General features: G+C 38.6%; 1 protein-coding gene across 6 annotated transcripts in view; it reads left to right on the top strand.

Annotated features, from left to right (window-relative positions):
• Positions 1–13396, top strand: part of tut4 (terminal uridylyl transferase 4) — a 78291-nt gene that overhangs the window by 31721 nt on the left and 33174 nt on the right. For all 6 annotated transcript variants that reach the window (XR_013498540.1, XR_013498541.1, XM_078218580.1 and 3 more), the window contains 6 exons: positions 514–583; positions 2756–2882; positions 5218–5337; positions 6034–6264; positions 7096–7270; positions 9535–10352. Coding sequence is in view for 4 of the 6 variants with exons in the window: in XM_078218580.1 (XP_078074706.1) it covers positions 514–583; positions 2756–2882; positions 5218–5337; positions 6034–6264; positions 7096–7270; positions 9535–10352 (1541 nt within the window). In the remaining 2 variants the exon portion in view is untranslated. The remainder of the gene's footprint in view (positions 1–513; positions 584–2755; positions 2883–5217; positions 5338–6033; positions 6265–7095; positions 7271–9534; positions 10353–13396) is intronic.

Genomic DNA, 13396 nt, shown 5'->3' with positions numbered 1-13396 from the left:
CAGTTGGTTAGCAGTTCAATATTGATTCGTTCAAAAACAAATTAGATCAATTTTCTTTCAAAAAGTAACATTTTTGGTTGCAGTATTTGAGTAATGAGCGACATAGCTTTAAGTGTAGCATGCCCAAGAAGAGCTCCCTTCCTAACAACATTGTGTGTACCTACGCCACAAGGACTGCAGCAGCTCAAGTAGGCTCATCACCACCTTTTTAAGAACAATTACAATGGGCAATAATGCTGGCCTTCCTGCAAACTAATTAACAAAGGCAAACTAGATGAGCCGTGGTTTCTTTCTGTATAGCAGTCTGTAGTCTGAAATAGCATCCAGTTTTTTTGAAAATAGAATTGCTGAACATTTAGATCTTGTATCCATTTGCTTTATTTTAAACTTCTTGTACTATTTCAGCTTTGAAATTAGAAGAATATAAAATCCATTATTTGTAAATAATTCCTTAAATCATGCATACTTTCTTCCTACCTTTATCCTTTATGTATTTAAAACTTTGCCTTCCAGCTTTATATTCAGATGTCGAGTCTGATTTCCATGCCAAAGTTCCAATTATCTACTGCAGGGATATAAAAAGGTTTGTGTAAGCTGCAGTTATATTTTATTCCTTTCTGAATGTTCGCGGAAGCTACTTACATATGATTTAGGTTGTATAGAAGGTACGGCGTGAGAAGCAACGTGATATAGTTTATGTCTGACTCTTGGGAATGACTTAATATCTTGAGAGTTCAAAATGATTTGTACAGGTCGTCTTCCAAGGTCCAGTCAAATGAAGTATTTCCATTTGAGCAAAGACCTTTTTATCTCGTCTCCTGACAAATCCATTGTTCCAACATTTTTTCTTGTTTTCATTGCAGGCTTCCAACTTACCGATATTTTAAGCCTCTAAGATATGTTCTGTATCACACAATTGTACATGTTGTGCAGTGCAGTCCCTTTGTGCAGTGAATATATAATTTGCAATAATACACTTTTTAACATGAAGGTGTTGACTTAATTATGATCATACAGACTGCCTCTCACCTTTCTTTGAAAGGTATTGGGCAATATTAAAAATCCAAGTTGACATGCATGTAAGTACTCTAAGCAGCCTACAAATAGTTGAGGTGAGCGGGGAAACATTTTAATGTTACCACCTAAAATAAAATCCACTGTACTGAATACACCACAAGAGCAGCTGGTTTATAAACACATCAAGTCACACCAATCCCAATACTTCATAGAAGATAAATGGGATTAACATGGGAGGCTTCAACACTTGAGTTCAAATTATAGATGTAATGTAGTCATGTCTCAACTGTGCTTAATCTATACTCCTTTCATAGCAATTTGTTTTTAAACTTGTTGACTCAATGGTGACAATGGCTCTTAAGTCAGAAGATTCTGGCTTCAAGCCTCACTCCTGAGACTTGAGTGCATAATCCAGGCTGACACTTGAGCACAGTGCTAAGGAAGTTATGCACTTTCAGAGGTGCCTTCAGATGAAAAGTTAAACCAAGACTCTGTTTGTCCCCTCATTTAGACATAAAGGATCCCATGTCACTATTCGAAGAAGGGCAGGAGAATGCTCCCTGTATCTTGGCCGATGTTTACCTCTCAACTAGCACTGCCAAAGCAGATTATCTGGCCATGTATCTTATTGCTGTTTGTAGGAGCTTATGGTGCATAGATTGGCTGCTGTGTTTCCTTATGTTCCAACTGGGGCTGAACTTCATAAGTACACATTGACTTTAAAGCATTTCGAGACCACCTGCGATCATGGAAAATGCTACATAGATGCACATCATTTCATTTGTGCTATCATCCACCTTTGTCTTACAGATTTAGCCCCACACTCCAAATTGCAACCCTGTTCTTAGTTATGAAAGCTTTTCCATCCCTCATTGAATATTCACATTCAAACTGTCTGCTTCATAAAACAGAGTATAATGGCCCAAGCCACAGTCACCTCTATGTATGCAGAACATACAGCAGCATTATTGCAGGAGGTGCAGTAAGTAGAATTTCCTAGTAGACCATTTTTCTTTTCAAATTCCCAACCGAGTGTGACAGAGATGGGGATGAGAAGAAATGTTATCTCTGAGGATTGTTGGTCTGTGGAAATTTCTTCCTTGGAGAGCAGTGGCAGCCAGGACAGTGAATATTTTTAAGGCTGCGTTAAATTGATTCTTGATTGACAAGGGAGTCAGAGGGTTTAGCGGGTAGACAGGATTTGAAGATGTTTTATGTTTAGTTCAGAAGGTTTCACAAATAGACTCTGATTCTTGTGTGATTGAACATCAAGTGTTTTAGTGGTAATACATAGCTATGTACATATATACAGGGTATACCCCAAGCTATGAGCTAACTCTATACTTGCTCTACACAGGTCTCTGTTCAGCCCAAAATCGGCTCTAGTCTCTTTACATCACACTGGACACTGGACAGTACTGTTTTGCAGTCCCACATTAATCCTTGCTATGTCAGATACCCTTACAGAGTTACAATCAGGTCAACCACGATCTTATCAAATGGTGGAGCAAGCTTGAGGGGCCAGTTGGTCTACTCCTGCTCCTAATTCATATCTTTGTATGACCTGACCTGTGGAAGCATGACTATCCAAAACTGAGATTCAAACTTGCGCTGCTGGTCAAAAATGTAGCAACTGAATTACAGCTACTAGACAATGCATTAAAAAAATTAAAAATCATTTTATTCACTTATTCTATAGATGATGTTTTCAGACTGTTCTTAATCTCTTCCCTTGCAGTGGTCTGATTTGTAAAGTCAGTGCAGGGAACGATGTGGCCTGCCTTACTACCAACCTACTGGCAGCTCTGGCCAAATTGGAGCCTCGACTGATCCCGCTGGTTCTAGCATTTCGTTGCTGGGCAAAGGTAAGCATTTTCCTTCTGAATCAAATGTTTTCATCTTAATCATGACGGTGATGAACACTGAGCCATTCTTTCAACATTTGGGATTAATATTCACAAGGTTATCCACATCTATATTGTTCAACCAAATATCTGAAGTTAAGTCCATCATTCTGAAATATATTCCTCAAAAAAAATTCTACAACAAAGAATTGTCACATAACTTGATATAGGTGCTGTTTTCTCTCACTTGGAGATGAGAAAAAAACAGCATAGTAACAAACTGAAACCAGTAATTACTAATGCAATTCATACCAGTAGGAGAGTGGCTCACTGTTAGCACACCTGTCTTTGAGTCAGATAGCTGTGGGTTTGAGTCCTACTCTAGGACTTAGGGAGATAATTAAGATTGAATTTTCATTACAGTACTGTATAAGGTTGCCTTGCCAAAAGGCTAGAGTAAATATGTGGCTCAGTGCCACACCATGCGCTCCCAATTGCCTCCTCAACAATAATGAAACACAGTTGGCCCATGTTTTGCAATCGGCCACAATACAATAGCAGTCAGCATTGAGCTTGAAGAAAGCTGCCCACTAAGAGTTAGCAATCTCTGTGACCTGGATTTCCCTTTCCCAACATCAGTTTGAATCTGGCGCCAAGTCAAGGGGATCTTCAGGTGTCCAACTGCAATGATGTCATCAAGCAGGGTAAGCAGTCAATTACAATGAATTATTCTCTCAGAAACCAGGGAGTAAAATGTGTTGACTTTTTCACCTTTAATTAAGGTTTTACTGAGAGAATACCATTAAGGTAGTAGCTGAAATATCATAGACTTCAAAAAGAATTTTTAAAATGTGAGTTTTAATGGCGAAATTTGGTATTCCACAATTATAAAAGTAGTTTTTCAGGCCAATGAGACAGTTCAGCAGGAATTAGGAACTTTAAGAACCTAGTTACATCTTATTCAACAAGGTCTAATTTTAATAAGGGTTTTTACAGCAAGACTAATAGCATAAAAGGACAATTTATTTGTCCTTCAGTGATTTCCACTGCATTCTGGGAGCCATCAACAGTGCACTTTGAGGAAATGTAGAATCACTGACAGTAACTTCTGGATTTTCACATTTAATTTTATGTGTGCAGACTTCAAACATTACTGTAAGTTTCAGAAGGGTAATGACAGTGACTACTGACAATTTCACCATCATTGCTACAGGGTACTGCAAAGTCCAGGCCATTATATTTTATTTCCCAGAAACTATTTAATTAATTCTCTCTTTACTTATGTGAAAACGTGGATTGCTAATCAAGATATGCAGGTTTTCTAGTAATGGCTTCTCTTTCCACCCTCATGCTGTCACCTCAGAAGTCTCCCACCTTTGGTTGTGTTGACCTCCTTATCTGCAAGCTGCCCCTTGGCAATATTATCCAAAGGCACTGGTTCAATTTCCATGTGTACACTGATGACACCTCTCCACGACCTCTCCTGGCCCTCTACTGATTCAGTACTATCAGCCTACCTACCTAATATCCAATCTTGAGAGGAGCTATAGTTTATTTCCAGCTAGTCATTGGAAACAGCAAAAGCCCCAACATGAACCCCATCTCTCTGTCATTAACTCACTCCCTTTCCCTAGCTGTTAGCTCAGGCTGCACCAGAGCTTGCACGTTTATTATCCTGTTTGCCTTGAAATGTTTTTCCAACCCTACATCCTGTACATCATAAAGACCATTTGCATCCACATTCGTAACACTGCCTGCTCCTTTTTAAAAATTCATATGTGGGTGTTCCTGGATCGGCCATTTATTACCCATCTTGAATTGTCCAGTCCTACAACACTTCAAATTTATATCTCTCACCCTTGTCTTTAAACCCCTCTGTGGCCTCATCCCTGCCTATTTTCGTAACATCCTCCAGCTTATAATCTTCTTCCAAACTCTCTACTCCACTGCTGCTGGTTTCTTTTACAAACCCCTTTCTTCATTGTTGAGCCTGCTTTCAATTGCATAGCCCCCATGCTGTAAAATTCTTTTCCGAAATTTCTCTGCCTCTCCAGTTTCCTCCTCTTCTTTTAGACCCTGCTTAAAATCCATCTCTTTGACTTATTTCAGCCTTTCCTCACAAACATTTCTCCTTTGGCTTGGCTTGACTTCCATTATTCTTACATCTCTGAGAAGCACCTTGAAACATATTCTCAAGTGCTGTACAAAATTCTTTACTAGTTTTCATATTGTTCCATCACTTAATGACTGTTGATGAAACAATTCTTCACTGACTAATATTTAGAAAACATTAGGTTGTAATAAGCCGTTTTTACAATTGCCTATTTAACATTCTTCAAATCCTTTTTTGTTTTAGGTGTGCCACATAGACTGTCAAGCAGAAGGTGGCATCCCCTCCTATTCATTTACATTGATGGTAATCTTTTTTCTTCAACAAAGACAAGAACCTCTTTTACCAGCTTACTTGGGCTCATGGGTGAGGATCATTATACTTTTTCAGTGAGGAGCTCTCATTCTTCTGTTTTCCTTTGATAGATATCTAACTTTGTTTAGCTCATTATAAAAAGTATTAGAAACGTCAAATGATGTGGCTGACACTTTCCTAAAATTACAGCAGCATATATATTTACACTTGATGCATTTTTTTTCTTTCATGGAATGTGGTTATCACTAACTGTCCCTAAGTGTGCAATTTCAGAGACAGTTAAGCGGGAACCACATTACTGTGGGATCTGGTGGCAGTTTCCTTCTTTAAATGACATTAGTGAACCAGAACAATCGACAATAGTTTCAAGGTCACCATCACTGATGCTAGTTTTCAATTCCAGATTTTGTTAAGTGAATTTAAATTCCACCAGCTGCCATGGTGGGATTTGAACCCATGTACAACCTGGCCCTCTGGTGTACTAGTCCAGCGACATTATCTCCAAGCCACCACCTCGCCCTAATATCAATGTTCTGCTGTGCAACTAAGACAAAGTAGTGTAGAAACTAATCTCAGACAGTGGTGCAAAATGGTTGGTGTTGGATTAGCCACTCCTGCCCTTTTTGCACCACTGACCAAGATGCAGTTCTACCCAAAAGTCTTTTTAGAAAATGTGTACTGTAAGTTGTTCCCTCGGTTTTAATTGTGAGCTGGTGGGAAGAGTTTGTCACTTTTTTGTAATCCTAGATTGAAGGTTTTGACTTGAAAAGAATCGATGAGTATCACCTGAAAGGAATACAGAATGATGAATATATATTATGGGAGCACAGACCAGCAAACTCTGGGGAAACAAAAAACACAAGCAATGGAGATGGCAAAAGCTCAAATAAAGCAGACCACAGAAAATCTTCAAATAAAAAAACAGACATCACTGAACCTAATAACCAAAGTAGTTCATTGAAGGAAAAACAAGGCAAAGTAAGTGCAGTGTCTTCTCTTCGTTTTAAAGACGCAGTTATAATTTGTGTGCTGTTGTCTACTTTCTTAGGTTTTCACGGTTTATTGGGTAGTGCAAGTATTAGAACTTGGTGTAAAATTACCTCAATCTTACATTATTTTAGTATTAACTATGAACTGTACATGATCGGGGCAAAATTGTATTGATAAAAAATATCCCTAGCTGAATGAATTGTACTTCCAATCCAGAGGGTTATAATTGTAATTTCAAGTCTCAATAATATTCACGTTTGTATCCCCACATGAGGAAAGCTTTTGAAGGTTGTTAACTGGACAGCTTTGTATTTGAATAGGAAAATGTAACAATAATACCCTGCATCATTGAAACTGTATAGATTTGTCTAATGAATTATGGGTGGCAACTGTGTATAAACCCACACTCCACTCTGCTACCCAAAGGGAGAAGTATTCAAAGTGAAAATTTGACTAGAATGACAAATATAAATGAGAAATAAATCCAGCTAGCAGAAGTGCAAGAAGGGAGCATAACTAGAAGATATGGTTTTAAGGTTTTTACTACCTCTATATGTAGATAACTCAGCATCACAAACCAGTAATTACTTCAATTAACTGCTGAACCTGTTTAAATATATACATATAGTTCTAATTCCCAAGTTTCTAATTTGGAGGTAACTTTCTGTAACCTAAGAATTTTGCAGTGAAAGTAGTTTAATTTATTATGTTGACACAACTCTGATTTCTTCCTAGTACTGAATTTTTTAATTGATTCTTTTACTGACACAAAGACCTAAGGAGACGTAAAATTATTGTGCTTTCTCACTTTTTTCTTAGGCTGCATTGAAGTTTGGTTCAGCATACCAAGTTTCTCTTGGACACCTCTGGCTAGAATTACTGAAGTTTTACACTCTGGAATTTGCATTGGAAGAATACGTCATCTGTATACGGGTAAAAGATCTTGTAACAAGAGAGCATAAAAACTGGCCGAAAAGGAGAATAGCCATTGAGGGTGAGGTGAACATATACTTAAAATAACGTTTGATATGTGTAATAAATTTATTTATTTTATTAGTGTCTCAAGTAAGCTTAAATTAACACTGCAATGAAGTTACTGTGAAAATCCCCTAGTCGTCACACTCCGGCACCTGTTCGGGTACACTGAGGGAGAATTTAGCACGACCAATTCACCTAACCAGCATGTCTTTCGGACTGTGGGAGGAAACTGGAGCACCCAGAGGAAACCCACGCAGACACAGGGTGCAAACTCCAAATGGAAGGCTCATCAACCAATTAAAGTTTAATTTTCTGATGAAGTGAACGTCTGACCAATTGCAACCTCCAAAATGATAAGATTGTACCAATATTTTGGGCTGAAGAAATGAGCTGAGGTTTGGAAGGGTACTAATTAATTTTGCATTAGTGAATGGACCCTTTTATTTTATTTCTTGTCTTTGTAGTACAAATGTCAGTTTGGTTCAGGGGTAACATTCCCATCTCTTGTGGCAGAAGGTTGTGGATAAGTAGTTTATTGCTGAACTCAGCCAGAAGGTGACTACAACATTTTATGTGTTGTTGATGGTTAAACTTAATAATTAAAATAACATCAGTGGAAAATGTTTTGAAAATGTATTTCTCTCTTATTGCTTCTCTTAGGAAGAGCCTTGTTAGTAAAAATTACTCATGTAACTGGTGATAACTGCATAGACAGAGGAATTTCGATGGAATTTTGGGTACTGAATGGAAAAGGGGATATGGGATTAATGCAGGAAGACGGGGTTGAGGTAGTTGATTAGTCATGATCTTATTGAATGTCAAGCAGGCTCTAAGGACCAAATAGCTTACTCCTGCTGTTTCTTATGTCTTTATGTATCATCGGTGCAACTAAGTTTTCTGCCAGTTTTCTCAAGATGAAAAGTTCTAATTACAAAGATCCTCTTATTTACAATTTCAGTTGGCTTAAGTCTAATTTGCTGTAGCACTGGGACATTTGTATTTCATGTAGAGACACTGAATTGCGTTTAGGTATCGGGAACATTTTTGAGTGCTGAACTTGCTTTAGGTAGTGATGTGTGTTTAACCTGATTCCTTTTTGTAGAGGCAAAATGAAAGACAGGAGAAGGTTGTGAGGCGAAATTCATCCTGTGTGGTATCACAATGGGAAGTAGAGAATTGACAGCCTTTTTTATACACTTCCTGATTTTCTTCTCCACTGACTTTCACTGGAAAGAACTTTGGACAGAATGTAAAACGACTATTTTGTGTCATCTTCCGAGACAAATTTCACCAACTGTGTGTTTAACCTGGAATTAAAGCCTGGCCTTGCAGATAAGAAGTCTGTATTAACTCTAAGTAATTACTATGCTCAGCAAAGGAAAACATTAATTCAAATGTTACTGTAAGCTTTTTTATTTATTTTAATTCTTCCAATCCCTCCGTATTTTACAATGTGGAGATGCCAACATTGGACTGAGGTGGGCACAGTAAGAAGTCTCACAACACCGGGTTAAAGTCCAGCAGGTTTATTTTGTATCACAAGCTTTCGGCGCGCTGCTGCTTCATCAGGTAAGTCACCCACCTGATGAAGGGAAAGTGCTCCGAAAGCTCATGATACCAAATAAACCTGCTGGACTTTAACCTGGTATTGTGAGATTTCTTACTGTATCCATATTTTACTGACTTTGAAATGTACTGAGGTCTCAGTAGTAAGTTCTTTGCACTTCACACATCTCCAGAATAAAACATTATAGAAAACAGAAGTTGAATAATTTAAACACACATTTCAAAACTCTAAAATGTCCTAGACCAGGGATTGGCAACTTTAGTTACAAGAAAACCATTTTTAAAAATTTAGTCAAAATCAGCAATATCTTAAAAGTCACAATGCTGTTACTCAAATGCCTGACAATTTGAAAAGCAAGACAAGACAGGAGATGATTATACTTGTATTTGCCAAAATGAAAAAAAAACTTTAATGCAATTTCTGCTGTTGGATTTCTTTGAAGAGTTGTTTGATATCTGGACAGGTTGCAAAACATACTCCATCAATCAAGGCCAGCGACCACATGAGTCCTTAATGAGCCTGCATCTTCAGAGCAGCAAATTGCCAACCCATGCCTTAGATCATCTCCAAACTAAGTCATTTTGATGACCTCGCAGTAATAACTTAAGATTTCTGAGAGTTCTGTTATGAATGCCATTGAAGTATTTTTGAAGTGCATTTGATATATAAGGAAAAATGTTGGGTAATATAATTGCTGTTTTTTTTTTAACTAGATCCCTTTGCACTAAAGAGAAATATTGCTCGGAGTTTGAACAGCCAGATGGTGTTTGAGTATATTCTGGAACGATTTAGGACTGCATACAAATATTTTGCATCTCCTCAAATGAAAGATGGGATTAAGTTAAAATCAGATGCCAGAAAAAAAGGGAAAGTCAACAGTAAAAAGCCTGTCAAATCTGAAGAACGTTCAGGGAACTGTTGTTTGCCACAGAAGGGAACTGCAGTAAGGAGAGATATTAAAGAATCTTCCATCGATGGAGAAATTACAAATGGAACTAATGACTGTGGAATACAAGTATATACTAATGCAAATGTTGAATCTACTGCAAATGTTAAAAAGGATTTTGAGCATTTGGAATTGGAAACTGTTTCACCTTCCAACAGTGGAATTGCAGTGAATTTTAAAAATTGTGATCTTGGGAAGCCAGAGGTTGACAACTGCACAAGAGATCCAAGTGAAAGATTACTCAGTTGTGATTCAGTTGAACAATCCACTAGAACACTGGAGGTGGCTGATTCTTCAGAGAGTTGTTCAAAGCAGGCAGGCCTGGAAGAGTTACGACATGGGTCCATGGAAAATATGATGCCACCAGCCAGTTTGCAGTTGCATCGACATAAAGATAGTTGCAAACTAGGAGTACATTGCTCAGAAGGAACAAATTGCACTGCCAATTGTGTTTCAACTACCTCACAAACTTGCACAACAGAAACTGAAGCTCCTAGCTGCACTGTTATTGATGACACTGGAAATGCATCAGAAACAGGGGAACTACATTATGTCTTTGAGAAAAGCATCCTAACAAACGGAAAGGCAAGTTATCCTTTACATTTGCATGTACTGAGTTATGTATTATAGTGCAATCCTTTAAAAAGAATAGAGTTCTTAGAATCATCCTTGTATCTAGAAGCAGAAATGTGCCACTTTTCTAAGTTCAAGAAACGTTTTAGGATAAGAACATAAGAACATTTAGGACTGCTCAGTGGCACTGCTGCCTCACAGCGCCGGTTCAATTCCGGCCTCGAGTCACTGCCTGTGTGGAGTTTGCACATTCTCCCCATGTCTGCATGGATTTCCCTTGGGTGCTCCCGGTTTCCTCCCATAGTTCGAAGATGTGCGGGTTAGGTTGATTGGATATGCTAAATTGCCCCTTAGTGTCAAGGGGACTAGGGTGGTAAATACATGGGGTTACGGGGATAAGGTGGGATTGTTGTCGGTGCAGATTCGATGGGCCGAATGGCCTCCTTCTGCACTGTAGAGATTCTATTCTATGATTAAGATCCCACAGGGGGCTTATTTAAGATTACCAGCCTGCATTTTGTGATGGTAACGATAATGAAACTGTCAGCATTTGCTGTTGTGACTCCACTGAAACTGGCAGCAACTTCCGGAGCTACACATTTGCAGAATAACGTAAAATCCAGAAATGTTGTCAATGATTTCAAATTCTTCCAGAGGATGTGGTGCTGAGGTCTCCCAGACTTGAGTAGGTGAGAAATCTTCCAATTGATGGGAACTTCCACTGATGCACAATTAGGCTTGTGGTTAAAAAAATCCTTGAAAAAGTAACACTTTGTTTAATCAGGTGTTACTGGATTTTTAACAGCGTACTAACTTTATAATTACTGCTAACCACCTTCACTTGCCCTGAAAACCTAATTTTACATTTGTGGAATGTTAAATATTTCCATAATGATAAAAAAAATCCACATTTTAAATTTTTTAAAAATTGTTTATTTGAACTTTTAATCCAATCACATCGTTTATTGCGCTGTCTGAAATTTTAAATAAAGAGAGACGGTATTTTAAACTTCCTGTTTCGCTATCTGTGAGAATACTTCAAAGTGATTCGTTGCTTACCTGCCTACTGACATCTCTGCTGCTGCAGATCTGTAGATCCACATGACTTGCCACCAGATTTAAGCTGTCATCAATAAGGTGGAAATCACTAAATCTTTGTGGGCAGCTTTTTTTTTGGGAGGGGGGAATCAGTGGTGAGTGCCATTGCTTTGCCACTTTCTACAAAATCTGGACCAATATAGCGATTGAGAACATTTTTGTAAAAAAAGTTCATCATAGATGATGATTGCAGGAAGACTTAGACAGGTTGCAAAGTTGGGCCGAGAGGTGGCGGATGGAGTTTAATGCGGAGAAGTGTGAGGTAATTCACTTTGGTAGGAATAACAGATGTGTTGAGTATAGGGCTAACGGGAGGACTTTGAATAGTGTGGAGGAGCAGAGGGATCTAGGTGTATGTGTGCATAGATCCCTGAAGGTTGGGAATCAAGTGGATAGGGTTGTTAAGAAGGCATATGGTGTCTTGGCGTTTATTGGTAGGGGGATTGAATTTAGGAGTCGTGGCGTTATGTTGCAACTGTACACAACTCTGGTGCGGCCGCACTTGGAGTACTGTGTGCAGTTCTGGTCCCCACATTACAGGAAGGATGTGGAGGCTTTGGAGAGGGTGCAGAGGAGGTTTACCAGGATGTTGCCTGGTATGGAGGGGAGATCCTATGAGGAGAGGCTGAGGGATTTGGGATTGTTTTCGCTGGAAAGGCGGCGGCTAAGAGGGGATCTTATTGAAACATATAAGATGATTAGAGGTTTAGATAGGGTGGATAGTGATAGCCTTTTTCCTCTGATGGAGAAATCCAGCACGAGGGGGCATGGCTTTAAATTGAGGGGGGGTAGTTATAGAACCGATGTCAGGGGTAGGTTCTTTACCCAGAGGGTGGTGAGGGATTGGAATGCCCTGCCAGCATCAGTAGTAAATGCGCCTAGTTTGGGGGCGTTTAAGAGATCCGTAGATAGGTTCATGGACGAAAAGAAATTGGTTTAGGTTGGAGGGTCACAGTTTTTTTTTTTAACTGGTCGGTGCAACATCGTGGGCCGAAGGGCCTGTTCTGCGCTGTAATGTTCTATGTTCTATGTAGATAGGCTCCCTTGAAGTTGCAGCTGCAAACCCATCTACACAATTTACTCAACATTTTCAAGGCTTTGTGTGATATTCCTGAACAGTCTTCTTCCCCACCTTTGACATTTAACTATTTTTCATAATGAAGCTAAAGTGCTGGCAATCAGAAAGTGGGAACTGAAGTATCATGTATCGAAGGTGGGCCTCAGGCTACACAAACAACCTTGGGTCAGAGACTTCTTAAGCTTTATGGTTATAAAAATGCATTTGTAAACCGATAAATTGAAATATAAATGATATATGGCAGGACTTCATATTATTTAAAGTAAAGTTTATTGATTAGTCACAAGTAGGCTTACATTAACACTGTAATGAAGTTACTGTGAAAATCCCCTATGTGACATTCCTCAACAATTGATTTCTTTTGGAAAAAAATACACTTGGGTCCATCTTCGTCTTGCACTGTTTCTTAAATGAATGAAAGGATCCCAATAACAGAAACTGCTGTTTGGTTTTCCATGTCAGTCTTCAAAAATCTGAGTAGAAGGTGGATCATGACCTGTGTATATACTCTGATTGGTCTGCTTTTACAGATCCCTAGCCAGGCTGACCACTTAGCTCGAGTCCAAAATGCTTATGTTTTAACTGCAGTAGAAACATCAAAGTTTATGTTTTAGTGAAAAGTATACTTGCAGTGGTTCAAAGATGTTGGAAGCGTTGCCTTTTTAATTTCAGTGAGGCTTTCATCCTTGCACTTCAAAATTATCAATTGCATTTGATATTCTTCATAAATATATTGCCAAAATATATAATCTAGCTTCAATTTTTGGTTTAATTTATGGTGTAACAGAAGTTAGGAGCCACTTTGTGTTGGTTGGAGATGAGAACTGGATTGAGTGAGGTTAGGCCACCTGGATGTTTTTGTAACATGCATGGTTGAGAA

This window comes from Mustelus asterias, chromosome 8 (genome assembly GCF_964213995.1).
Source record: "Mustelus asterias chromosome 8, sMusAst1.hap1.1, whole genome shotgun sequence".
NCBI classification, from domain to species: Eukaryota; Metazoa; Chordata; class Chondrichthyes; order Carcharhiniformes; family Triakidae; genus Mustelus; species Mustelus asterias.
The sequence above is the reverse complement of the archived record's forward strand: the minus strand, read 5'-3'. Positions and strand labels throughout refer to the sequence as shown.